General features: G+C 47.2%; 1 protein-coding gene across 4 annotated transcripts in view; it reads right to left on the bottom strand.

Annotated features, from left to right (window-relative positions):
* LOC135385910 (uncharacterized) overlaps positions 1-15,284 on the bottom strand; it is a 32,400-nt gene extending 17,116 nt beyond the window's left edge. The window contains exon 1 of one of the 4 annotated variants that reach the window (XM_064615530.1): positions 14,976-15,284. In XM_064615530.1, coding sequence (XP_064471600.1) covers positions 14,976-15,001 — 26 coding nt within the window. In that variant the 5' untranslated portion in view covers positions 15,002-15,284. Of the gene's footprint in view, positions 1-2,932; positions 3,023-4,062; positions 4,318-8,381; positions 8,414-14,975 lie in introns of those variants that run through there. The other 3 variants (XM_064615526.1, XM_064615529.1, XM_064615531.1) reach the window with 3 other exon arrangements.
* Positions 15,285-27,641: the final 12,357 nt, after the last annotated feature.

Here is a 27,641-nt window from a genome sequence, read left to right as displayed (position 1 = left end):
TAAGTAACTAAGTCAATAAAAATGAGATGTTGATATGCCACCTGCATTTGTATTCTACAGGGTGGGCCATTTATATGGATACACCTTAATAAAATGGGAATGGTTGGTGATATTAACTTCCTGTTTGTGGCACATTAGTATATGTGAGGGGGGAAACTTTTCAAGATGGGTGGTACCCCAACATGTAAAACGGGTTCCTCGTATTTCGATACGGGTAATTTCTGCTTGGCGATGTTAGAGTTAACGACGTGTAACACAAAGGGGTCAAAAGATCCAAGGCTGGCGAACCCTCAGATGAGTCAAGAGATCCAACCGGGTCAAGAGATCCAACGGGTCCAGAGATCCTCCGAGTCAAGAGATCCATCGGTGGATCTCTTGACTCGATGGATCTCTTGACCCGTTGGATCTCTTGACGTGGAATCCAGTCCATGTAGTCTTGTAGTCTTCTGTAGTGTGCCTTACTTATGTCAATTCATGTGACGCGCTCTCTGATTGCCTATGTTATTTCTTAACTTATGTCAAGCTCTCCTTAGTGTGCCTGAATTAATCCACGCCTGGCTGTTAATCATGCCATGTGTTTATTATTTCGTCATGTCGTGCGTTCTTATAGTGTTTTGCAAGTCATTTTATGTAATGTGGAGAACCTGCCGACTTCATCGTCAAAATATAATTATGTTGTTGTTATGTAATGCGCTCCTTTATAATATTCCCCTGTCATGTCTGCAGTATTCGATCTCCTTTCAGTGAACAAAGTAAATGTATGTTCAAGATCCAAACACACCCTAGAATACACCCTGTATCACACCCTCACCGAGATTTTGCAGAAAAGGGTGTAATACACCATTCTTACAATCGCAAGAGCTCCCAAACTTATTTTTTGGGGTGCACAAAAAGGTGTATTACTCCTGTGTACAGCCATTTTACGCCCATTTTACACCTTTAGGGGTGTGAAAAGATTTAGAGTGCAGGCTGGATAAGTTAACTTTGACGCGGGCCGTATCCATCTCCGAATTTTGCTATGCAAATGCGCCGAAGCCGCGCGCCGAAGCAGCACGTGACCTTCGCCATCGGAGGCTGATCTGGGCCGCAAATCAGTTGATCTCTGCTAGACAGGAAAACACACAGCGCGAAAACAACAACCACGGGAGGAAACATAAGACACACACGGGCGCTAACTCCAACTAAACTTTACTGCACTGAAGGGTGCGCAGCTAGAGGAAAGACACAGGAAAGAGCTAAAAGGAAAAAAAAAAACAGGTAGATAAGAACAAGCAAAACAACTTAAAAATTCTACTATCTAGTTCTTCGCCTGTTCAAGTAACCGCCTCTCACCCGAGGCAAGCGAGATAGATGTATCGCTCATACAGAGAGATCAGTTGATCTGCCCAGCGGAAGAGCACTTACTCCAATCATCTCCATTGCTCCAGAGCACGTGACCCTCTGACGTGGAGAGAGCGCTGTTCTACCTGCGCTTCTATTCCACGCGGTTTCGGTTTCGGCTCATTTGCATATCAAAATTCGGCGATGAATATTTCAATGTATGTGCTCGTTCCAGGATTTTTGAAAAATAGAATGGCTTTCAACGAGGATTGTCTTACATTCTGCTAGCTATCTCACTTTTGCCCGAAAGCCCCTGATTCAATATCTAATTAATGAATTTAGGGAATGAGTCATCTAGTAGTTACACTCGCTCTTCGAGAGGATGTCCGGCTGGCCGTACAACTCAACTGCAAAAACGGCATATATACTGCTCTCATACTTAAAAAAAAAAGAATAGAAATCCGGTGCAGTTAAAAAACGCTCTCATATGTCTTTGGCGAGGGGGCAGAGCTTGAGATCGAGCTGAGATCGATAACAAGAAAGAAAGTATGTTTTGCGATGGAACCTTTTAATCGAAATGTGCAACTGGGGGTTGTGAGGGTTCAGTGTCGTGTTCGTCTTTCCAGGGAGTTTTCGTAGGGATATTAGAAGTATTCATTATAACTGTTTCGAAAACGCAATAAGCCAATCATTTATTTCAAGTCGCTGACTTCACCCCCCGAGCCTTCGACATCACGAAACTCTTAGGTCCTCCATCGTCCGACAAGGCGCTAAGGGCACTTGAAGACTTTGTGCATACAACCGGGCTTATGGACATTCTATGACACGCTGAATGTGTGATGTGTCCTGTGTGTGCCCCCAGCGCGATTCCGACATTTTACTCTCACTTGGTCGAAACGTTTGAACTACATGTTGAACTCCATTATCATCTCTGTTCTTCCCTGGACATCATCTCTTTGTTTTTTCATCATCTCATCATCCGTTTGTACTTTCTTTGTGTAAGTGTACTGGGGTAGCCAGTTCGACTTCGACGTCGAAACTCGTCGAAACCCACATCCCCATTTTTTTCTTTATCACAAAACATCACATCACGTCACGCTGACTTCACTTTGCTGATCTTTGATTTGACAGCTTCGTTTATGGCATCGTTCTCAGAGCGCTTCGAATCAACTAACTCCCTAATTGCCTCAGCTGCATTGCCTGCACTACTGCATTACCTGAGAAACATGCTGCCCGCCGCCACGAATGTGTCTGAGGGAGAACACGTTGAGGGTGAATGGGCGTCGTCCCTGTGTTTCTTAGCTTGCCTTGAAGTGCTAATGAGTTTGTAACTATCAGGGTGTAACTGGAAACATATGTGACCGGAACTCGGAGGGCGTAGGTTCGAATCTCACCGTTGGTGCTTTTTCACCAACTGCCATTCTTCAATCGACTGCGCGTTGTGAGACTTCAGTGTTCTGCTTGTCTTTCTGTGTTTCGTTGCATCAGCTACTGCTACATTTCGTAACACGTTTCACTGTATAGGCGCACCACACACGGTGCAGGCACATGTACGTGTTCGCAGCTCTTCATAATACAGTGTATGAACAAGGTCCGGTGTTGCATATCTTACCTCATGGATGTTGCTCATTATACGCTGACTAGGAGATCATTATACGTCCGCAGTTCACGGAAGCGAACGAGAAAAACGACGGCGAATGGGAATATGAGTAAACACCGGATGGCAACGAACCTATACACGCAGGTTATTTGCAACGTGCGCCGTTTTCGCGTTCTGCTTCCCCGCACATGACGCTTCCACCTTGTGATCGTCTTATGAAGCAGCTGTTGTGCTGGGATATGACATATGTGCAAGAGGGTTCCCCGAGCATTATGAGGAAGTGACGCTGAAGGAGGCAATTGCGGCATTTAATCAATTAAACGAGTCGAAAGGAAAATGCGGCTTTTACGAAATATGGCCGAGTTCCAGAAATTGTGTCATACATGCCGCCGAGAGTTACACAGCGTGAGGACTCTGGCTCGTACGCCTTCTATCGGCACCCACATAATGCACATGTTACACTTCGTCAGGGGCCAGAACTCAGACACATCTAGATCATTGTGGTGTTTACATCCATAAATAAATCGACAACAACAACAACAATAACTTTATTTTGATGATGATGAATGGGGAGTTTCATTGCCAGGGGGATACTCTACCCCATTACTGATGGTGAGGTGGGGAACGAAATAATGAGCCCCTTCACAATAACGTTCGAAGTCCTATGGTATCCAAAAATGTCAAAAGAGCTCTGAGGGCACAGCGTTGGTGGGCTGGATTTAAATAAATCGAACAGAAGATAATGCATACGCAATTAAATACTGCGAAATGCAGTTAATTCTCACAGATAACGAATGATGGAAAGTAAGATAACGAATTTTCGAGACAACGAATGCTCATTCTAGCAGTAATATACGTAATGAGGGCTACAACGTCGACTTTCCTGCATTTTTCGTTTGCCGCTGCAATGAAGTACGCGGCAATGGGTGCAATTACCGTAAAATCGACGCTACTGAGGCAAGTTAATACAAAATTGTTCAATACTCTACAGGGTTTCTGAACAATGTTGCTCTCCGGCTAACTTTCTGCAAACGCGCACGTTGCAACCTTATTTCAGGTACAGGGTTGGGTACACTCGCAAAATGTACGCGTTTTCCATGGACGTAAGCTTGAGGCGAATTTATAGCGGAGCTTTCACTTACTACTTGAGCTGCTGTGTGGGCACCAGGTAGTCCGTCATGTAGGAACTAGGTGTGTTTTTCTGCTATTCAGTTTACGCCGCATCACACTGTGCAGCGGCGGCGGCGGCAGTGTCGCACGTAGCCGACCTTGTAGTAGAAAGGTTCATACGCTTCATCGAGCCAACGAGAGTGGGGACAAAAACACGTCGCTGCCGCCTAGAGCTCACGCGTAGCGCAGCTGCGGTTCCCTCGGGGCATGTAACGGGACACGTTTGCAACACCTGTACAGTTTCCTATCCGTTGTTGTCTGCCTGGCGGCACCAACATCGCTTGTATCGGCATTTTCTCGAAACAGGCAGACGAGAGGAAGACTGATTGATGAGAGTTACTTTCTCGCAACTCCAATGCGTCGTCGACTCTGGCATCAATACCGTATACCTGATGTAACGCCAGTTGGAGGCAAGTATACAGGGTGTCCCAGAAAACGTGTCATTGAATTATATAAAAAAAAAAAAAACTACGACACCTAGCATCATGCGTGTGGTCACTGGGGATCAGTCAGCAACTTTGCCAGAAAAAAAAAGTTTCAGGAGAAGTTTTATGGGAACTTTACATGGGGGGGGGGGGGGATTTCACCCTCCTTTTCCGTCTCCGAAATGCACTAAGAAAGGTATGAATTCGGGTGGAAGGCAGGGGGAGCATTCGAACCTCGAACCCCACACTGGCTACGCCACCCCAGTGGCCCATGTTCTGGTATGTTTCACGTCCCAACCAGGGGGCCACAAAGCTCTTGGGTACCGTCATCCAAAAGACTGACTGAAAAGCGTTATCGATTGCGATTAACTACCCCAAACGAAGAAAAAACATAATGTGTTCAAAGGTACAAGGCGTAGTTTTAGGCCATAGGCCGCAAAATAGCTTATTCTGTTCTGGTAGTGGCAACTGGAAAGAAAAATTCCAAAATGTTGGCCTCATTCGAGAGCTTTGTCGCCTTCCTTCTTCCAATTCGATGATGACTCTACTAGGGGGCGCGTGGTGGCGGGAAAGTGCGAGTGAGACGTGCCTTGCGTCCTTCGAAGGACACGCACAAAGAAGAAGGATCCTTCTCCTTTGTGCTCAAAGAAGAAGGATCCTTCTCCTTTGTGCTCAAAGAAGAAGGATCCTTCTCCTTTGTGCGTGTACCACTATATATTCAGTAATTTACAGCAAGTTCACGCGTGAGACGTCCCGCGGTCTGCGCATCAGCCGCAGGGCAACCTCTTTGGGACACGGCAAAATCCCTAACGCACAAGCCTCACGCTCAGGTAACTAATACACTGGAGACAAATCAGGCTACAAAGCAAAGGATAGTTCCACGCAACTTATCAGTGAATGATCCCGTTTGATTGCCTGAACTTACTTTTACATAGAATACGTGTACGCGTTACGTTCCCGCGGCAATGAAGAGGCTGACGAGGCTGCAGCAGCTGCGTATCATTCCCGATCAAGCGTGCGGATTACCCTCCCCAAAGGCGACAGGCGAACCTTCCTAAATGATGTGGTGAGGCCTCTCGCACATGCGCAATGGTCTCGAGACGTTCCATCAAGAGTTCTGATGCGTGAAGTGGACCCTGACTTTGGCTTCACCATGCCTTCTCGTGTGCCTCGCCATTTTGCGTCGCTGATACACAGGCTTCGTCTTGGGGTTGCATTCACCCCCCATTTCAAGCATCTGATCGGCCGCTCTGACTTGATGCTCTGCTCTCGTTGTGCTGTTTTGGCGGACACCAAGCATGTGCTCCTCGACTGCCATCTATACACCTCCCAAAGAGCAGCTCTACAGTGTCGCCTGCAGTCGATCACGGCCGCACCACTCACATTGGCAACCATTCTCGGCCCTGGGTCTAACCAGACTGACCATCGTCAAGTTCTTGAGTATTTCAAGATTTTTTCTGCGGGACACTGGTCTCCTGTCTACCCTATGATCTGCCTGCGTACCTGTGTGCTGTGTGTGTAGTATTTTTGTGTGCTGTGGTTTTGCCTACCGTTCTGATGTCATACTGACTCCACTGACTATCCCTACTTAGCATCGTTCATCACCTCATCATCAGGACACATCACATCCTGCCCCATTGTGCCTTGGGGTAGTGGGCCGCACCTCAAGTGGCGAATTTCCCCATTCATTGTCATTAACTTATTTGTTGTTGTTGTTGTTACGTTCCCCTGCGCATCAGTGCCGGGCTCTTCGCTGCCTTTTTGCTTTCATGCAAGCAACTGGACTCCTCGAAGAGCTCTAAACAGAACTCTGACCTGTCGTCGCGCTCACCATTAATTCATCCTCTCATATTAACCTCCGTAAAGTGGGATATAGGGTCCTGTGGCAACCACGGGGAAACATCCAATGTCATCATCACTTCTCCTTCATTTACTGTTCTTGTTGTTGTTACAAAGATCACTTTCACAGATAGATCGCACCGGTGCATAGGGCACGGCCTGCCACCGAAAAAAAAATTTTTTTTCAAGAGATAGTCCGCGGATCATGCGTGTGACGTTACGATATTTTTAAAATTCGTTACCGTGAGGGCCTTCAAAAATAGATACGTTAAGGTGCTGTCACTCAGACGAACTTTCATAAGTGTCACACTGAAATGCCGACGCACGCAGGACTGCGAGCACCTTGCCCTCAATTCTCCGCATCGCCGGATGCACTAAAAGAGCGGAAGCGAACGTCGCACTCGTCTCGCGCAACCAGCCTCATAAACACGCTCTGCCGTCATGGGGGTTCCCTATATCTGTGCAAAGCCCGTGTCATTTCAACCAAGAATACCTTTTTAGGCAGGGTCGTTTTGTGTCCCAGCCGCAATAAGCTGCCATTTCTAGCCTGCTGCGTCATGTATAGCACCATGAAACTCTCCTGCACGGCGCCTCGATGTCCTTCGGTTATTGTCTACATCTACTATTTTCTACTTTATGTAACATCCACTGAATCTTTGGGGTCTAGAGCAGTGGTTCACAAAGTGTGGTCCGCGGACCCCCGGGGGTTCGCGAGAGTGTTCGTGGGGGTCCGCGACAGCCCGAAGACCGTCACGTCATCTCTGAGGGTGACACGTACGTGAATCTGCTCCCCGCCGCGGAGGGCGCCTTCGTCGCGGCCGCAGGGTCGAAATTCCGTTCACCCAGCGCTTATGAGCGTTACGGAAGGTGTTGCGTTCGAGTGCGTGTCCAGCTATTTATTGAGCAAATTCATCTAGCTAATTTTCGGGCGCGAGCGCTGTCAGAGTAGCCTGGCTTGTCAGAGAAAGCCCTGAAGCTTTTGCGCCCTTTTGCGACAATCTTCCTCTGCGAAGCTGCGTTTTCTACAATAGGTGAGCGGCACTTTCTAAGAATCCTGGGAAAAAGGTCGACTTCCGTGTCTACGCTAGCAGACGACGCACACTATCGGTGCTGGTGGTGGATGTGCCTGGCTCGAGAAACATCAACGACGGTAGCATACCTTGAGCTTGAGGGAACGAGTGGACACACGAAGTAGACAGTGTCTACTTCTTCGTGCGTCCACTCGTTCCTTCAAGCTCAAGGTATGCTACCGTCGTCGAACCTTCACCAGCTCGCTTGCCTGCTCACCCTTATTTCATCTAGAAACATCTTTGGAAAGCTGTCGACTGTCAGAACCTGACTAATAGACTGTTTTTTTGTATTGTTTTGTGTGTGTGTACATAAACTAATTTACCGACGGTAAGACCGCACGTATAAGTTGAGTATAAGGGCTTAGTATGTATAGAATATAACAATGTATAAAAAGAAACTTCAAGCGTGCGTCACGTGTGTAAGCAGCGATTTTCAGCTGCAACTGAAAAAAAAGAAGGAGTTGAAATCAAAATGTCAAAAATTCGTTTTTGACGTTGTGGGTTTCATATTCTTCCATACATTCATATGTAGGAGAAGTATACGCAGCATTACTGTCGCTGTGCCAATACCTTGCACTGTAGTTCTGAAGGGAATAGTCAGCCCTTCACAACAGCGCAACAGCCACCCATACTGCTTCAGAAGCGACTGGGAAACCAATTTTAAACACGCAGCGATCAGAAAGCAGCTTGCCTATCGGAACCTGTGAGGCGCTTGACACTGAAGTGAGGGTCACTGAAGTCATTTCCACACGAAATTACCGGTGACCTATTCTTCAAGTTAAGTTCACGGAACCGGACGGACACTGAACCAGACTTAAGACTGCATCTTTCTTCAATTGAACCCGATAGCCTCCAGTATGCAGCATCACACTTCGCACTGAACGCAATGTTGATCTGTAATTTCGTATTAAGTTTATCATGTGTGACACTGTGATACTAAAGGCAGAAATATACTACCTTCTCATTTCCTGCATGGCGGTGCCTTGTTTGTTTGTTTTTCCTTTTCTTTCTTCACGTCCCTTATTTATGTCAACATAAATCGTACTTGACGGGCGCCTCGAATGGATTCTCTGTACTTTTGGGGGTCCGACACAACGAGGAGTTTTGGAAACGCTGGTGTAGAGGATCATCAGCTTTTAGCGCATCGTTTTCGTGCCCGATATACGATCAAAGGTGTCGCTACGGCGCATGCGCGTGGTCATCGGCTGGCCGTAACTTTTTCCGCGGAGACTCCGAAAGACGACAAATCCTCTGAGTATCGCAAAAGCAGAACAAGCGCCACTAGCAACTTTAATGCAAAATGAGACACAGTACACTGGCACAGGTAACAACCATAAAGAACCCCCTCCTTTCTTTTTTTCTTAATAAACATATTCCCCCCCCCCCCCCTCTCAGACACGCCTTCAGATCATAATCTCTCAGCGGGAAAACCACACATGCATATCTAGCCCCCTCCCGTTCAGCGCAACCGACGGCTGACTCACGCATTGCTACCTACCGAACGGCCAGATATGAGAAGCTTCTATCACTTCCCTCTTTAGCCTATCTATCGCCCTGTCGCCTGGTTTTTTCGGTGGGGAATCCAGACTGCGGTTGGATCATTCCTACCCTTGGTGAGCTGGAAAACCACATCAGCCACGTGGAAAAGCTCTGTGAGGAAAAGTGGCAGCAAGTCCTCATGCACTTGCCACGAAGAGATAAGGTTGGTGAAGGGGAAGACAACGCTAAAATACAACACAACAGTCGCCTTCGGTTGAACCGAAAACTTATTCGGCCCAAGCCCGAGCCAATCCTGTCCCTGTAAACTTTCAGGCTTGCAGATGCAGCTGCTGTATTCAGGGGTTACGATAGAGAATGCGGACGCCTTAAAGGTGGATGGGGTGCATTATCGGAAGGTCCGTATCGGCCAGTTATTCACCAAGGTCATTATTTCTAAGTGAAGATAAACGTAAGGAACATCGTAGGAAAAGACGGGACTATACCGGAAAAAAAGAAAGAAAAAAAAAAAGACGAAGAGCAACTGTACCAGTCGTGAATCCTGGCGGCTTCTGGAAATCTCGAAGACAGTCACACGTTTGCGATCACGCTGGGTTCATACGAGCGTGAGGCTTTTGCATCCACAACCGACGCAACAAAGCTCAGGTCCGTGTGAATGAGCGCCCACGTGTACACGCCGCACGAACCCCCGCATCTGCGTGTCTGACCCGCAAAAACGGATGTGTGAACGGCACCATAGACTTTGATGGGTCCGTGTGCCGGACAGCACACGAATGCCGGAATGCCACAAAGAATGCCGGACAGCACACTGACGACAGAAACGTTCCTGTGAACCTGCCCTCAGGATGCGCTTGACCAGCAGTACTATAGCAATGTTACCCAGCGCTTTGCCTCCGGATAATGCACCAACAGGGCATACATCGGCAAAACTCACCCATGAGCATGCTCATTCATGCTCAATGTGGCGAATGAGTTGAGCATGAATGAGTATGTGGAGGGCCGAGCGGTGAGTGAGTGAGCATGAGTGAGCAAACGGAGAGCTGTAGTGAGCGGTCACGGAAGTCTTTGGATTACCGCGGGCGCTATGTAGATCAGCAGCACAAGTACCACTAAGTCGGTCACACACACAGACAAAACAACAAACAAAAAGAACATAATAATAATAAATAAATAAGAATTAAATGACAGCATAGCCGGGGGGAGAGGGGGTATATGTTTATTAAGAAAAAAGAAAGGAAAGGTTAGCCAGGCAAAGAGCCGGCTTGCTATTCCGAAAAAAAGGGGGAAACGAAAAAGCATAGCCGGGTTCTGTAGGGATTGAGTTGTCAAATCCATTGTGTTGATTCCATGTTGGTTCAGTCACATATTTCAGTTATTTTGTAGTAGATGTGCGTTAGATCATTGCTTTCCTTTAGCACATTCTGGCATTCCTTTGCAGGGTGTCCAAACTAATGTGCATCAAGATTTTAAAAAAGACAGCGGTATTCGAGAATGCAACCACCTGAATGTGGTCAGCAGTCGTCAGTATTCTTTATATTGTGTCTATTACATCAATTAGCTAACATTTAAAGTACTGTTTCAAAGGCCGATGTGTCAATTGCAAAATTGTAGGGTGCCTTTGAGAAACAGTCGACCGAGGTGTTTCCACCAAAGTCTACTTTGAGCAACTTGTTGCCCCGGCCGTTTAAGAGAAATCCCGCGAAATCCATAAATATACCCGTGACAACGTGGCTGCGCGCAGTTTCCAGTGAGGTACTACGTCTTGTGTGGCTCTTTGACCAAGCCGTAAAAAGGAAAGCCCGCGAAATGCAAAAATATACCCCGTCACAACGTGTCTGCGCGCAGTTTCCAGTACTTCTTGTGGCTTTTTGACCAACCCGTAAAGAGGAAAGCCCGCGAAATGCAAAAATATACCCCGACACAACGTGTCTGCGCGCAGTTTCCACTGAGGTACGTCTTGCGTGACTGTTTGACCAAGCCGTAAAAGAGAAAGCCAGTGAAATGCAAAAATATGCCCTGTGTGGTTACATCCCATTTCGCCTCATCCGGATTATAGGATCAAAGACGCGGGAAGGGTGACTGGCGTTAGGCGAAATGGGACTGCTTTGCAATCTGATTAGGGGCAAAACGGGACTGTCGATAAGTGGGCGTTACTTACATGCCCCGCCCTTATAGTGACGTCTGCAAGAAATGAACGCGCTCGTCCGAAACAAGGACCCTTGAGATTTGCAAATGAAGGCGTGTGCGATACCACTACAAATAAAATGAATAGATTATTATCGACTAAAACGTTTTCGTTGATTCATGAATGGATGGATTAATGGACTGATGAATGTTTAACGTAAAAAAGGGATAAGTTTCCATACAGACTGGACACGGAAATGGACCTCCTACGAAATCACTAGCAGGGACACAGGTTTTTCGTGCGGCTTGGAATTGGACTTGGAACGAAAAAAAAGGCAGATTTTTGGAGTTTTGCTCACTTAAAAAAAAGGCTTTAAAGAAGACATCACTCGTGAAAAGAGCGTAGGGAACACGAAGGCATGGCGAAGGGCACGCCGTGATCAACCAGATGGTTGTGACGTGGGCCCTGCGCACGCGACCTGTGACACACCTCATTGGTTCAGCACACAGATACGAAATATAACAGGTAAAGTGACTTTTGGCAGCACGCTTGAATAAAACTAGGAAAGGGATAAAGTTGTTATGTGGAGATGCGTAATTAATTTTGACTTCCCGACAAAGAATAACAAATTTCTCGCATTTACTTTTCAGGAAGTACTAAAAAATGCATTTAACGCAATGCTATGCATGTATAAAACCAATGAGGTTTTAAAGTTACATGAAGATGCGAAAGTGACTTTTAACAGCACGCCAGTGGACCGCCTTCTTTCATCACGTGACAGGGATCAGTAGATGAAGTGGGACTGTCTGCAGCATACATTAGGCCAAATGGGACACCCTTGAGTTGGAAGTTGGTGAACCTGCTAAAGGATTGCGAGATAATCCGCTAAAAAGCATTAGGCGAAATGGGAATAGGCGAAGTGGGAAGACACGCCCTGTGTGACAACGTGTCTGCACGCAGTTTCCAGTGAGGTACGTCTTGTGTGGCTTTTTGACCAAGCCGTAAAAAGGAAAGCCCGCGAAACGCAAAAATATACCCCGTCACAACGTGTCTGTGCGCTGTTTCCAGTGAGGTGCCTCTTGTGTGGCTTTTTGGCCAAGCCGTAAAAGAGAAAGCCCGCGAAATGCAAAAATGTAACTCCGTGACAAGTCTCTTGGCCATGTAAACACGCCTGTGCTGCTTTACCGGGGTTACTGCTGTACGGTTACTGTGTTTTCTTCTTCTTTTTTTAATAGATATCCCATCTGCTTTTTCTTCCATTGAGAACATCGTGCTATGTAAAACTCGCTGTGTCTTGAAACACGCCGCGAAACATTGAAATGTTTTACCTTCCTTCTTGCTTTTCTAATCTGCTTGGTTGGTGGCGTTTTACTACCTCGCGACCTGCCTGCCCATATCATATAATATCATATATGTGAGCGTGAGAGGATCGTGCGTCCTGGGACGACTTCATAGGGAATAGTTGCCGCCCGCTCGACGAGTACAGACTTGTCAAGAGTCCTTCAACGGATCATGGCCAAGAACGTGTTGCCAAGTGTGTTACCGAATCAAGGAGAATATACTCAACTCAATATCCCAACGAAGCCAGTGCGATGGAACGACATGCTCAGCTGTGTCCATTAGAAGGAAGGAATTCTCCATTTTCACCGCTTAAAGAAAAAGGAAGTAATCTCCAAGGAACATTTGAGATGCCATACATCGTTACTAGAGCTATTCTTATTGAAATAAATAGTAAAGGAACAGGAGGTCCCTAGTGTAATGGTCTTGCAGGTAAAGCCTTCCTTGAGTAAGAGGAGAAAATGTTAGCTAAATAAATAAGGAAAATACAGCAGACCACATATGTGAATCGCGCTGTATAATATTTCGTTTTCACATGGGGTTACAATTAGGCATAGCGGAATCAAAAGGGCGCATCAGGTAAATGATGTTCAAGGTAGCCTCTACGTGTACCTTTTACGTACCCCCACCCTGTGGTAGGAAATACACCACAGAAAACAATGACATTCGACTAACAGCTGCTGTTCTGTACTTAGGCGGAACTATATAGGGTCGCTAAATAGTCGGAACTAGGGAAATATCCGTGCTGTACAGTCGCTACAGGGAAATCTTAAGAGGTATCTTGAACGAATTACAGGGATTGTCACAAATCTCTTACGACGTCATATGGAACTTTTTCGAACATGAATTGTGTGGCACAAACAGTAGCAACAGAATGCTACACTCGCCTTCTCTTTATGCTCATACTATTATCTATACTTCGAAATGCCTTTCGCCTTTTACCTGAATGTTTATTTCTGCGGACCGAACACTGGGGAGGGCAGTGAACACCTGGCCGTGTGATCGCGGCTGCAAAGTGACAACGCCGTGTGTATGTGCGTGGGGGACTCTTCCACCCGGTAAGGAAAAATTAAAGAACAACGAAACCATGCAGTGAAGCTTACCAGAAATAAAGAGACCAAGGAACGTCAGTCGTGGCTTGAAAACGAGCGTGTGTGGTAGCGTCAGTCCCCGAGGGGCAACGTTTGCAAGTTCGCTCTGTTTGGGTGCGTCGGACTACAGCGGGACCAAGATAAGGACCTGGCTCATTACATCACCCTTTTAACAAAGGACACTCGGAACTTCCGTGTAAAGTAGATGGTACTTTGACATAGTTGAATTTTTTTGTTTTTAAATTCCGCGTTAGCGCCGCGAAGCAGCTGTGTCTATGAGCGGCGTACAGACGTGGACAGACGGAGAGAGAAGAACAGGAGGGAGGGGGAGACAAGGGGGTTAGTATGCGTCCTGGGCCGACTTTCGTGTGAAAAGTTTGCCGGAATACGCACGGAAAACCTCAGACAGCGCAGCCAGTGGTAGGATTCGAACCCACCACCTCCCAGTCTTCAGCACGACCTATGAGCAAATGCTCTTGCCCACTCAGACATGCTGCTGCTGTTAAAACTGTGTACTTAAAGCCATCCTATGACACGGTGAATGTGTGATGTGTCCTGTGTGTGCCCCCGGTGATTCCGCCACTTTACTCTAGCTTGGGCGCAGCTCTTGAACTTTTGACCTACATGTTGAACTCAATTATCACCTCTGTTCGTCTCTGGACATCATCCTTTTGCGTTTTCATCATCTCATCATCAGATTGAACTTTCTGTATTAAGTGTACTGGGGTAGCCAGTTTGACTTCGTCGAAACTTACATCCCCATTTTTTTCTTTATTCACATCACATCACATCACATCACATCTATCTAAATTCTGCACGTTTTAATTGGTATATCGTTGCGCCATGTAAGAGTTACTGTTTCTTTTTTTACTTCTAACGCTGTAAAACGTTGTATTGAATTGTTAACGTTGACTTTGACCTTTGACTATTGTGCCATCGTACTTTACCAAGTATACTGATTGCCTTGTGTCAAACGAATGACAAAGATATCGTGAGTTTCCGTCAGTAACCGCAAGTGCAAGGCCGGCGAGTGCATAAGCCTCCCAGTCATTGCAACCAAGTGCAACGGAGTAACATGGTGTGGAACCACATCATACTCCACATCTTCACCGATTTGGAATTGAGGTCTCGCTTTGAACTTCAAGACTACTTGGAAACCTAACATCCATTTCGACTCTTGTTGCGAAACACAGATGGCTTGGTCCGAAAATAATTTCACAATAAATCCAACGCGCTGCAATGCTAGCCAATAAACAAATACATTACTCTGACGTTTTGAACTCCCGAGGGGACTACAATTTCCTTATCACTGTATACCTGTGGTTTCTTCAGGGCCTACTGTATGATTTGCCAAAGACGTGCCGTGTGTGATTAGACCAAGTCGTTCTCAAAACAGTAACACGCACTCCTGAGTCAAGGTCACTAAAGTCCTCGTTACCGCTTTCGCTATGATTATACTTACCCGTCCTCTGCCTCGCAACGTTTGGTACATGTACTTACATTTGGTACGACGTTGCGCCGGCCATGCCTTGTCGCCCTCCAATATGGAACGAATGTTTCGCAAGTCGTAACTCCAATCAAGGATGTAAACTCCACCTACATTCCACATACACGCATAGAAGATTCCACATAGACGCTCCGTTTTACTGGTTATAGGCCCTGCCACAGAGGTTTATGGATACCTCGCTCGATACTGGTAGTGTCTCGTCATTGTAGAACCGCAGTGCTTCGGTTTTCCCGAAAGGACGTCACATCGATGAGACACTGATCTTGCGGCAAACACACCGAGGCGTCACTCACAATCGCGGCTCTCCAAAAAGACTGATAAGCGCAAACGCCTTGCATCTTGTTGCGAATCATCAGTCCGTAACCAAGGGACGTAGCGTAAATGGGGCAATGGCTATGACGAGGTAAATGGTAATGTCTGTATACACAATAACACACGATTGTGCAGTCACCAATGGCTGCATATAGAAAAGCTAGGTTGAATTGGCAATGCATGACACAAGCATTGCAATCACAGGGGAGCAACCAAATATGGTGTAGCACCGTATTGTGCTGCGCATACCACATCCATAGAGTCCTCAGTAGGAGGCCCGATCTTTCGATTTTTGGAACCGATTTTTACCACGAAAACTCGGGGAATGAAAGATATGGTGTGGAATTATTTGTTTAGAGGCGTCTAATTGGTTCACTTATTGTGTTGTGGAGAGATGGCGTACTGCCAACGTTACCAGGTGCGTTTCATCTAATGCATTATTAATTTCTGAAAGAAACAAAAAACAAAGAGCACTAGTCCGAAAGAGTTGCGGTCAACGGTTTTTATCTTTTGACACGACTTTCGTCGGTTTTAATTAGCTTTTTTCGCGGGAAGTCTAATTTTCAGAATTGAACTCGAATCCTTGCCAAGTGAAGGCAACTTTTTTTTTTCTTGCCAGAAATAGACAGCCCATGTTGGAAACACCCCGACCCATTCAAAGACACATTCCCTGTCCCACTGGTAACAGCTAAATCGTCGTTCTGGGAAGCGCAAAGTGCCTACCCTTATAGGGAGCCTTGCCCCACGCCCCTCAACTCCCCTCTCAGTGTCACACTAGCCGTTGCCGCTGATATTAGCCCAATCACTGAAGCTGTAGGGCACAGCCGGCAGGCCGAGAGTTTCACCCGCAAATGTCTCACCACGCAAACACCACAAAGTCATTGCGGAGAGAGACAGAGAAAAGACATAAGAGAAACGATACGCAGTGACACGTGGACGCTATTATCAGAGGCAACGGTTACTGTCACACTGAGAGTGGAGCTGAAGGGGTGGTGCAAGGCTCCCTCTCACAGCACTTCATGACTGCGGATGGGTGGCCGGCACTTTGCGCGACTCAGAACGACGACTTTCGAATATTTTTTGTAGCTGTTGCCGGTGGAACAGGGAACGTGCCTTTGAATGCGTTGGGGTATTTCCTACATGGGTCCTCTATTTCTGGCAAAAAAAGAGAAAGAAACCGCTGCCTTCACTTGGCAAAATTTTGAGTTCCAGACGAAAGTCGTGGCAAATACCTTTGACTGTACCTTTTTCGGACAGGTAGATGGGAGCTCTGTTTGCCGTGTTCCTGTTGGAGCGCACGAGCTGGAGTCGCTGGCGTCGCTGGCACACTGAGACGCAAGCGAATGTCAATCTTGAGATGCTCGTGCCATTGATCATTCTTGCTCTGCGCTCAATCTTGAAAGCGATACCTGGAGCATCTAAACTTCCGGAGGTGCAAGCTCTGCTCTCTCTGGAGCCGATGCTGAACAAGCGTACCGCACTGACCAGTAATGACCGATAGGTACAAACATACTACTGTATTTCAGTGGAATATCAATGGCATGCAAACTAAATTAGGCGACTTTCGCAATTTTGTGTATAGGCACAATTTCCCTGTGTTGGCTATCAGCGAGCATCGAATGGATCCTTCTTTCCGGCTTTCAAACTACGTTACGTACGTCACTGCCTCGACGACGGGGTCCAGCAGGGCTATGTTGTGTGTTAGAAAGGACATTCCTAGCAGCCTTTTGTGCACCTCTAGCGATGGGGACTTCGAGTTTGTTGTCTGCAGTGTTCTCCTTCGCACACGAAGGATTGCTGTGGCTAGTGTATACATCGCCCCTTCTGTTCGCATCCCGGAAGATGCTATGAGGGAGTTCTTCCAGCGACTTCCTTCCTGTTTTATCATATGTGGCGACTTCAACGCCCATGGCAACAGCTGGGGAAGTCAACATGCCGATTCAAGGGGGCGGCTGATTCAACAATGTATTGAACACTGCAGCGCTGTGGTGTTACATGACGGCTCACCGACATATTTCCGGGGTCCCTCTTATTCAAGCTGCCTGGATATTACAGTCGGCTCTCCCGATCTGGTTTCTCGCATGCACTGGAGGACGGATTTAGATACACTAGGAAGCGATCACATACCTATACTCATCTCTTACTCCCCAGTGGTTGCCGGATCACGACAAGAAAGAGTCACAGACTGGAACGTATTCAAACGCAGGACAGAGGAACTTCTACAGAATGTCACCACTTTTGACGAATTCAGCGAGGCGCTGTCATCTAGTATTGCAGCTGCAACAAAAAAGATATCGTGCCCGATCAAATATCGCAGCTAGATGCCGAGTTCGAAAGGTTGCGGACAATCCGTCGTCGGGCGGAAAGAAGACTGAGAAGATCGGGCTGCATTGCGGATTATCACGAGCTTTGCAGGCTACGATCACTAATTCGCACTCATCTTCAACGTATAGCCAAGCAGAGATGGAGAGCACTCTGTTCTACATTATCTTCATACACACGTACGGGACATGTCTGGCGGATCATCAAGGGCCTAAGCTCCCCGGTTGAACAAGTTAAGCCGCTTGGAGCACTAGCCGTTCACCAGGGCACGACCGAAAAATCTGTTGGGGAAGACTTTTGTAGGCTTTTTATTAGGCCCTCAGATGCGTCATGCACAACATCCCACAGGGACTCGGCACAAGCCGCGTATAGGGCGGTTGATTTTACACAGCCAGCTGAAGACCCATATATGGACAGTGACATCACTATACAGGAATTGGAGGCTGCCATCCACCTGTCCACGAAGCGGTCAGCTCCAGGGCCCGATGGGGTCTCATACAAAGCTATAGCCTCCTTGGGACCGACGTCATGGAAGACGTCGCAAGTTGTGCCAGTCCTGAAGCCTGGAAAATCACCTAGAGAGTTGACTTCATTTCGGTCCATCAATCTTACAAGCTGCTTGTGTAAGATCATGGAAAGGATTATCCTACGCCGAATATAGTGGTTCTTAGAGTTCCGGCGTCTGCTACCTCCCGAAATGGCAGGTTTCAGAAAGGCTCGGACCTCGATAGACTGCATCACAAACTTGGTCACTCACATTGAAGAAGCTAGATTTCCGGGTGAGCTTACAGCAGCTGTTTTCTTGGACATAAAGAGAGCATATGATACGACGAGCTACAACCATGTCCTTTGCGACCTATACAATTTCAACGTCACTGGCCGGGCTAAAGGCGACACGAGTTTACATACATTGTCAGCAGGGGTACCACGGGGGAGCGTATTCAGTCCTTTACTTTTCAATGCTGTCATGGCTGCCCTGCCTCGTCTCTTGCCCAAAGGGGTATTTGTTAGTCTCTACGCAGATGACATCTGCATATGGTCATCGGGAAAGCAGTGGCCTGCTTTACAGCGTCGCCTTCGGACTTCACTTGGCCGCGTAATGCACTTCCTCCTGGAGAGAGGCATGGACCTGTCTTCTGTAATGCTGCCTTTTACGCGTCGCCATCTTAAAATATTTCAGCTACAAATTGGTCATCATCAAGTACGTCGTGTACCACATCACCGCTTTCTCGGCGTTACTCTCGACCGGAGTTTGTCATGGGTAGCGGAGGTGCGCTGTCTAAAAGCAAGAGCTGAGAGTCGTCTTATTGTTCTTCGTTACTTATGCGGTTCCCGGTGGGGCACATCTCCTCGGGCAATGCTCAGCGTTCACCGATCTCTTATAAGTCAGATGGTTGCGCATCACATTCCCTTGCTACACAACCTCCCTGTTACCACAGAGAAGGTGTTAGAGTCTATCCTAGCAAAGGGCGTCAAACTCTGTCTTGGCCTTCCTCGAACAACGTCAAACGTTTTAGCCATGGCAGAAGCACGGGAACCACCTGTATCAGCTCTCAGGATGCAAGAAACGTTCCGCCACTACGTGCTGTTGGTAACGCGTTACCATCGCCATCCTCAGCTTCGAGCCATTATGAGTCGTCACCACTCTTCTTTTACCCAAGCTATCCAGACACAACGTGGTCTTATCCCGAAAAACACTAGCCACATGCATTACCAGATATCCCAACATGGGTCCTGCAGCCTCCTGACGTAAGAATTAGTGTGCCTGGACTCCCGGGAAAGAAGGACATACCAACGCATGTTCTGCGTCAGTTCAGTCTTGAGCTACTAAACAGCTCCGCAGGCAGGATGCAGATTTTCACGGATGCCTCTACGACATCATCCGGCTCCTCGTGTGCATTTGTTATCCCGGAGGCGAATATCGAGAGAGCGGTGCGGCTGTCTCACGTCACCTCTGCAACGGCCGCTGAACTTTATGGAGTCCTCTTGGCAATAAGTTTCATCAACTCACAATCTTCAGTTGCTCGCTGGACCATCTATAGCGACTCAAAATGTGCGTTGCAGACCCTGGCTACCATGTTTACTACGGGATCTCTGGCGACAGCAGCGCAAGATGTCTTACACGCACACCATGCAGCAGTTTTAAAAGGTCATGACATCCAAATGCAGTGGATCCCTAGCCCCCTAGCCACTGTGGCATTGCAGGTAACGAGGCTGTGGACGCTGCTGCACGCCGGGCTCTTCAACTAAGGCACGCCCAGGTGGTGCCCATTTATTTCACCAAGGGTGACGCGGGGCGAATGCTGAACGAGCTCAAACAACGAATGTGAAACACCTCCTGTTTAACAGGATCGGCTCGGGATTCGCTTCTGTACAAGGTCGACCCAGGGTTACGCTTTCGAGTACCACCTTCCTTTACGCGACAAACGACAACTGTCCTGCATAGGCTACGGCTCAATGTACTGTACAGCGCACGTCTCCTCTTCAAAATCGGAAAGCGAGACTCTCCGAACTGTAGTGAGTGCGGCGTTGTAGAGGATGTAGAACACATCCTTCTCAGGTGTCAGAAATACGTCGATGCCCGAAGGACATTAGAGACAAGCCTCTCTCGTGTGGATTCCCGAGCCTTCGACATCACGAAACTGTTAGGTCCTCCTTCGTCCGACAAGGCGCTAAGGGCACTTGAAGATTTTTTGCATGCAACCGGGCTTATGGACATCCTATGACACGGTGAATGTGTAATGTGTCCTGTGTGCCCCCGGCGACTCCGCAACTTTACTCTCACTTGGGCGCAGCTCTTGAACTTTTGACCTACATGTTGAACTCAATTATCATCTCTGTTCGTCTCTGGACATCATCCCTTTGTGTTTTCATCATCTCATCATCGGTTTGAACTTTCTGTATTAAGTTTACTGGGGTAGCCAGTTTGACTTCGTCGAAACTAACATCCCCATTTTTTTCTTTATTCACATCACATCACATCACATCACATCGGACAAGTAGATTTTATTTACAGGTAGTGAAACTCCCTGTATATACGTATAGAGAGAAACCAGCTCCCGTGGCATAGTGGTTAGGGTGATCGCTTTCCATGCTGAGACTGCATGGGAGGTGACGCGGGTTCCATTCGCCGCACCGCCTGTGCTGTCTGAAGTTTTTCCTGGGCTTTCCGGCAGATTTTCCAGACTAATGTCGGCACAGTTCCCCCTGAAGTCGGCCCTTGACGCATACTAACCCCCTGTCCCCCCACTCCTTCCTGCTGTCCTCTCTCCATATGACCACGTCTTTACGCCGCTCACAGTTGCTTCCCCAGGTTCCGCTAACACGGTGACACATAAACCAATCGCCGCAGACGATCTCACAGGCTCTCCTGTGGCTACAAGTGGCTGTCCGTGTGGCTCATGGCGGCTCGTCTCCATAGCAACGACCGCTGAAGCACGGGCTGGCAAGAGCAAGACCCCGACCAAAGGCCTTGTGGCGGCCCGTGTGTGATGACGAAGACGTATGGACGAAGACGTATGGATACCTTCTCAAAGGCCAACTTTTTGTAAAGTGATGGGGAGATGGCCTACACAGGCCCAAGAAGTTAAAGCTTTGAAGGCACTCTGCGCCATCCTAAAGGATACACTGTCGCTTTTAACACCTTCGCTGAATCCAAACCAAATAACATGGAGCTGCGGGCGCCTGTATAGTGGCAGCCACCCTGTTCTAAGACTGTTTTCTTTATTTCCTTTTCTTTTCTTCAGATAATACTTACTTACTTAGTTGAACATAACACAAGGAGGCAAGCGAGCTGGTGTGAAGATGTAGAAGGTGTGAAGATGTATTCTACTTTACTTACTTATACTTTCAGCCCCAAGAGCATGACCAAGCTGCCTGAAAATCTGGGGAGGGGGTGCATTGGAGCGCATCGAATGATGTCTTAGAGGGAATATTCCTTCCTTTATGAGGTGACAGGGATCTGTCGACATTGTTCGGCACTGGATTTGTTATTTAGCGTACACGACCCCCTCAACATATGGCGAGATATACGCCACACTGCTCCACGGGGAAGATCGAAAACAGTACGATTCGGTCCCAGGTCTTCACACTGACTCAAAGTGGGCATCTCCGAATGTTTTGACCCTGTAGGTATTGACAAACCGGAAGCGTACCGGGAGCTATGTAACAAGGGACACCGCCCTGCATTCCAGTAGGTCATGTGGGCCCTGGAAATTCCACACCATCATGTCCAGTGGGGATGGGCGATATCCGATCCGGCCCTTGGTAACGTAATAGTATAGGTGATGCAATTAAACATAGAAGGACGAACACCAAACAAGACACACACGCCCAGTCGCATACTTTAATTGAATAATGGCAGTTGAAGAAAAGGCACCAGCAATGGGATTTGAGCTCACGGCTGCGGTGAATCACCTCATCCCATCGCCATTCATGTAGTTGCTGTTGTTGTTGTTGAGCTCACACCCTCAGATTTCCGGTCAGAGGTGCTACTAATGATACCAAAAGCAGTTGAAGTTCATTGTGTAATTGGTAGCATCTCTGCCCGGAAATGAGAGGGTATGAGTTCGAATCCCACTGCTTGTGCATTTTTTTTTTCAAGTTCCATTATTCAACCGGTCCTTGGTGTTTTACACGGACTCAAAATGGGTGTCTGCGGATGTTTGACCCTGTAGTTATTGACAACATGGAAGCATACCGCTGGTTATGCAACAAGGGACACCGCCACTCGTGAAGCCAAAATCTCCATTTTTTTTATAACTAACCAACAAACCAAGGGACACCGCACAGCATTCCAGTGGGTCACATGGGCATCCCTGGAAGCGTGGATAGTCTATGTCTGATTTGGTCCTTGGTGTTTCATACGGACTCAGAATGGGCGTCTGCGGATGTTTCAACCCAGTAGTACTGACAACCGGGAAGCTTACCAGAAATTATACAGCAAGGGACACGGCACCAGGGGGCGGATCAAGGGAGCGTCCGGATGTCCTGACCCCCTCAATTTCTGTCGTTACATATAGTTTCAGTTGACCTTAGTTAGTGTAGTAAGATGCTGTCCAAAACAGGACCCCCTTCCCCTAAAAAATCCTGGGTCCGCTCCTGTACAGCATTCCAGTTGGTCATGTAACCGTTCTTGGAAGACTGTGGAAAGTGGGTATGTTGTCCAGTGGGGATATACAGTGTCTGAATCTGGTTATCATGAAGGAAAGTAGGTGTCCTGAGGCCAGAACACAGAGACAAACACAACACAAGCCTCCGGACGTTCACCAGATACCGCTGCATCGTCCTTTTGTATGTGTGTGTGCATGAGAAAACATGTAGGAGATAATGTGATGCGAGTGAGTGCGTGTTCCGTTGTTGAATGGGGCCCTTTGGCAAGTCCTAGGAAGCAGTGCCAGCGTAGCGTAGTGGTTAGCGCACTCGGCTGGACATCTTGGGGTGCGTGGTTCGATTCTTGTTGTTGTTTGGCTTTCTCAACGACTGCCATATTTCAATGATTCTGGTTATGTCTGCTTGCAGAGTGACGTCTTAGTGGTAGCGCGACACCTTCACATTCTTTGCTGCATATACGGCGGTCCGTCGCTTCCTCTCGTGCTTCACCGCGGATTGCAATGATATCATATGTAGTCACTTTTTCACAGCTACTGATACATGCACCACTGTGTTGAAATTGGGTATGTGGTATACATAGTGAAGAACAAGCAGCCAAGGACAGGATAACGACAAGTGTTAATTAACTCTCATCTCAAAGAGTTAGCAGTTGTGTTTATGCTTGTCTGTCGTGCTGTCGCTTCACTATGTGACTGATACATAGTAGAGCACTGCACGGGCCTGAATTTACCGGCCCGACCCGACCTGTACCCACCATTATTTGACCTATAGTACTCCGAGGAACCTTTGGTTAAACGACATTATGCCCCATCTTATCTTCTGCATTAGGCTGGCTTGGGTCCTTCAATATGATAACTCCCAACCCAAGAGCTTCACAACATGCCGACATGCTCTTAGGATGGCATGGGTGACATTTTTCCATCAGAGACATCGCGAAAGGCATCCCGTTTTCATTGAAACTTACTTCATATGAGCGGTTATCTGTGAAGATGTTGATGGCATTGCACGCGTTATCGCATCATTCATACCAGTGTACGTCATCAACAGCAGGGGATGCGTAAGATTACCTGTTTGATTCCAGGGTGATAAGCAAGATTACATTCTTGATCCCACAGGGCGATATGCAACCACTATGCCACAGGCGGGAAGAAAACCTGAGGTCACCAGACCAGAAACGATACCTATCTTAGATGCACTTTTCTAACGGTACGCACCTTTCGACTGGCAATAGAGAGTTTTAGTATATCGTACGTTATCGCCTTTGCGTACGTAAGGGATAGCGTTCGTGGTTTTGCGCGCGCGCAATACATAAACAGAGATGGCGCATCGTGCAGAACCACCACGCTATCAATTACGTACGCAAAGGCGACAGCGTACGATGGAATAGCGTTGTTGGGTCCGCGCACGCGCAAAACATAACGAGAGCTTTGCACAGTGCGCAAAACCACCACGCTGTCCCTTACGTACGTAGAGGCGATAGCGTACGATGCACTGAAAGTCTGAAACTCACTATTTTTTGTCCTTGTCTCTCCCTTTTTTCCGCCGTAACCAGCCCACCTCTCAGTCCATGTCAGGCACCAATAAATAAATTCCTCGCAGTGGCATAGCCAGACCTCCAAGGTAGGTGGGGCTCGATACGAAAACTCGCCCCCCTCCCCCCACACACACACTGATCCTGGGTGCGACAACACACATATACTTGTCCACATCGCAAAATGCGGTTGAAAAAAAAAAAAAAAAAGAACGAAAATAATTTATTTGGACGTTCACTATACGATTACATATATAGGCTGTAATGTTTAATGAAGTGGTGTCACGAGATTGTAAGCACTTTGGAAAGCTCATACATTGAAAACCATTCAGGAGTGCCGCTTAGATACACGCCATGAACTGCAAAAAGTTTCGTGATCGTCACACTGGTCCCCCCCCCCCCCCCATATATATTATTTTCTCCTCGGATTTGCACGCTTTGCGTGGGTCGGGTCGTGGCAGGTAGGAGGGGCTCGAGCCCCACCTAGCCCCCCTGTGGCTACCCTGTGGCTAGCCACTGATTCCTCGTGTGGTACAGTCTCGATCGCTCCTGGATGGTGTCTAAAGTATATTTGGTAGACGATTTTGCGCATGATGCAGATAACGAGATAACTATAGGTTAGCGTGACACGGGGGGACATACAGAGCGCTAACAGCCTCCAACGCCAACAGTAATAAGAAACACCGACGCCACTGAAAGAAAAAGCACAAGTTTTGTTCACAAACGAAACAGGCTGCACGCACAGACACTATCTAGCTGGGTGGTCTAATACCAAAATATACTGAAGGTGTCACAGTTCTGGTCGCTTTCTCTGGTGCTACATGCACCGATTCATGAAATAACGTTGTTTCGATAATTCTGACAACTTTTATCGGGGATACTGATTACCGACAAATCGTTTACGTACACCAGTAAGCATCCGAGGTTAGGAATGGGAGACGAATGTCAAATGAAGTAATTTGTCGTGCGGGTCAAGGTTTGCAGGAAGTGAGGACGGCGGAACAAGTTTTGCAAGGCTCCGCCAACGTAGTAGACGTTCTCGAGTGATCTTGCTGCTGACCTCGTAGGAAAATGTTCTCCCTCCCGTTCATTGCCGCCACTTTCACTTTCGAAGCGCGGTCATTGCACAAGTGACAGCTCCTTGTGGGATCACGCACGTGGTTTTCGTTGTGTGCAAATGGATGCGCTTGTAAGCGGTAAGCTTTCGCTTGTTTCCCAGCCTGCTACACTTCTAGGGTAACGAAGAATGCATTTTGTTCTCATCGTGAAAAAAATTGTAGATTACGTTGCATGGACTACAAAGTTAAAAGGTATTCTATGGTCCGTTATATAGCAAGGAGAATATTACCGTAGAAAATGCACATGTGCATTTGAGTTTGTATGGAATACTGTTCTATATGGGAAACTATGGTGTTGTCAGCATTACAGACCGACGTTTGTGCAATATCAGCGGCTCAGAAAATGTTTTATTTGGCTTGTGAGTAACTCCAGGGTTCTATATATATATATATATATATATATATATAGCATACGCATAAGGTAGATTTAAGGATGTTCGTTCCCTACGAAGTTTTTTTTTTTTTTCACCGACGTATGGATACCCCACAGGTGTCCTGAGCCTGCTGCAGTGGTACCTTCTAATTCCTAGGAAGTCTTTATAAAAATAACGCTTTTCAAGCGATGAACAGACGTCGTCTGCCACATTTATTTCAATTTATTTCAATAAAGATGCAGCCGCAACGCCATTTCGGTGTTGAACACGGGGGTGGGGGCCCAATGTGGACTATACTTGGAGGAGGAGGATTTCACCCTCGTTTCCCTCTCCGAAATGCGCTACCAAATGTACCGTTTTGGGGGTGGGATGGGGGTGGGGGTGGGAGTCTGAGCCCCCGAAACTCCCCCTGTGGTTGAGCCACTGCTTCAACAGACATTGGTTCGAAACGTCGTACTCCAGGATGCTCACATGTGATACTCCATCTCAAGACACTTTCCTTTATTTCTGAGTTCCTTTGTCGTTGAAGGCGGGTTGCAGTGTGGGGTGGAGTGGAAGCTGGGTAATCGTGCGTCATTCAACGTAGTGACCTCACTAGGGTACGCGTCACCCAGTGCGGGAGCAGTTTTCGTCCCCCCCCCCCCCCCAATAACGGATCTCTTTCCCGCGATACATAAGAATATCATACCACAGGTAGAAAAAAAAAAATAACGTGATCGCAGAGGGCTCTTCATGGCGTCCCCGTGTTTTTCTTGTTGCAAAGTATTATAGAACTGCAGAGTGTTGTATTATAGAATAGTATAGAATAGAGAGGGAGGAGAGAATGCAAAAAGTATTCTTATAGTTATCATTGGTCCGAAGGAGAAACAATGTGCGGACTTCTCAAATATCTTAAATAGATCTCCAAGTCCACATTTTACAACCGCAGTTTCTCCAAACGATAACACGTAAATACGCATATGTGGCAGTAAATGTTGAGGTGTGGGAATTCCTTTGAGCAGGGCCGGTGCTATGGGTGTGCGGGCAAAGGCACATCGCGGGGCCTGGTTCACACGATTAAGTGCATACTTGATATTTAAAAAAAAGTAATCCCTGGTTGAGGGCTTCGTGCGCGGGGCCTTAGTCGCCCCCCCCCCCCCCCCCTATCGCCGGTCCTGCCTTTGAGCCCCATTTGAAAAGCAGAAGGGGTGGCCGTCCAGAGATATGACAAAATTCCCGCTAAGTGCAACGTTGAAATGTTCTCTTTCTACTGTTTTAGGTTGTGACACATTTTATGACTAGGTCAAGACACGAATGTCTAATTCTAGCGCATCATGTAATTCGTAGTCGCAGCTTTCCCAGACGTTGTCAGTCGCTTTGAGAGCGGGCGAAAGGTTTTCAATACGCATAAATGACTACTTTCGGGAATCGGACATCGACGCACATTGTGCAATAGTACCCTACAATGTATACCACGTACGCGACTTTAATATGTGTATTTCAAATAGAGCGCCAAACATCTCGCGAAAGTACTCTGTGTACAAGAGAGAATGTTCTGGGTTCTGAGTTCGATCCCTATACAGCTGGCTAACATTTTCAGTGACTTTCATCTTTCATCGTACTCTGTGTATATACCCAGCGTAATTTCGCAGCGTTATAAATATGTTCCCGTAGGAAATGTTGATAACCCTCAGTACAACCGAAGTTGAGTTATGTTCATCATTGTTTATCGTTTTGCATTAAAAAAAAGTATATGCAATGAATTTCGTTTTTTTCTTCTTCTCCTTTCTACTTTCGTTTTCCCTCGCTAAAGAATGGCTACTCAAACCAATAACTTGAAATGAAAGTGTTCTATGTGATATATTTATCGCATTTAACGAAGGAAAGACGAGACAAAAAAGTCTCGGAGAC

This window comes from Ornithodoros turicata, chromosome 2, assembly GCF_037126465.1.
Source record: "Ornithodoros turicata isolate Travis chromosome 2, ASM3712646v1, whole genome shotgun sequence".
Lineage (NCBI taxonomy): Eukaryota > Metazoa > Arthropoda > Arachnida > Ixodida > Argasidae > Ornithodoros > Ornithodoros turicata.
This window is presented reverse-complemented; position numbering and strand designations above follow the sequence as displayed.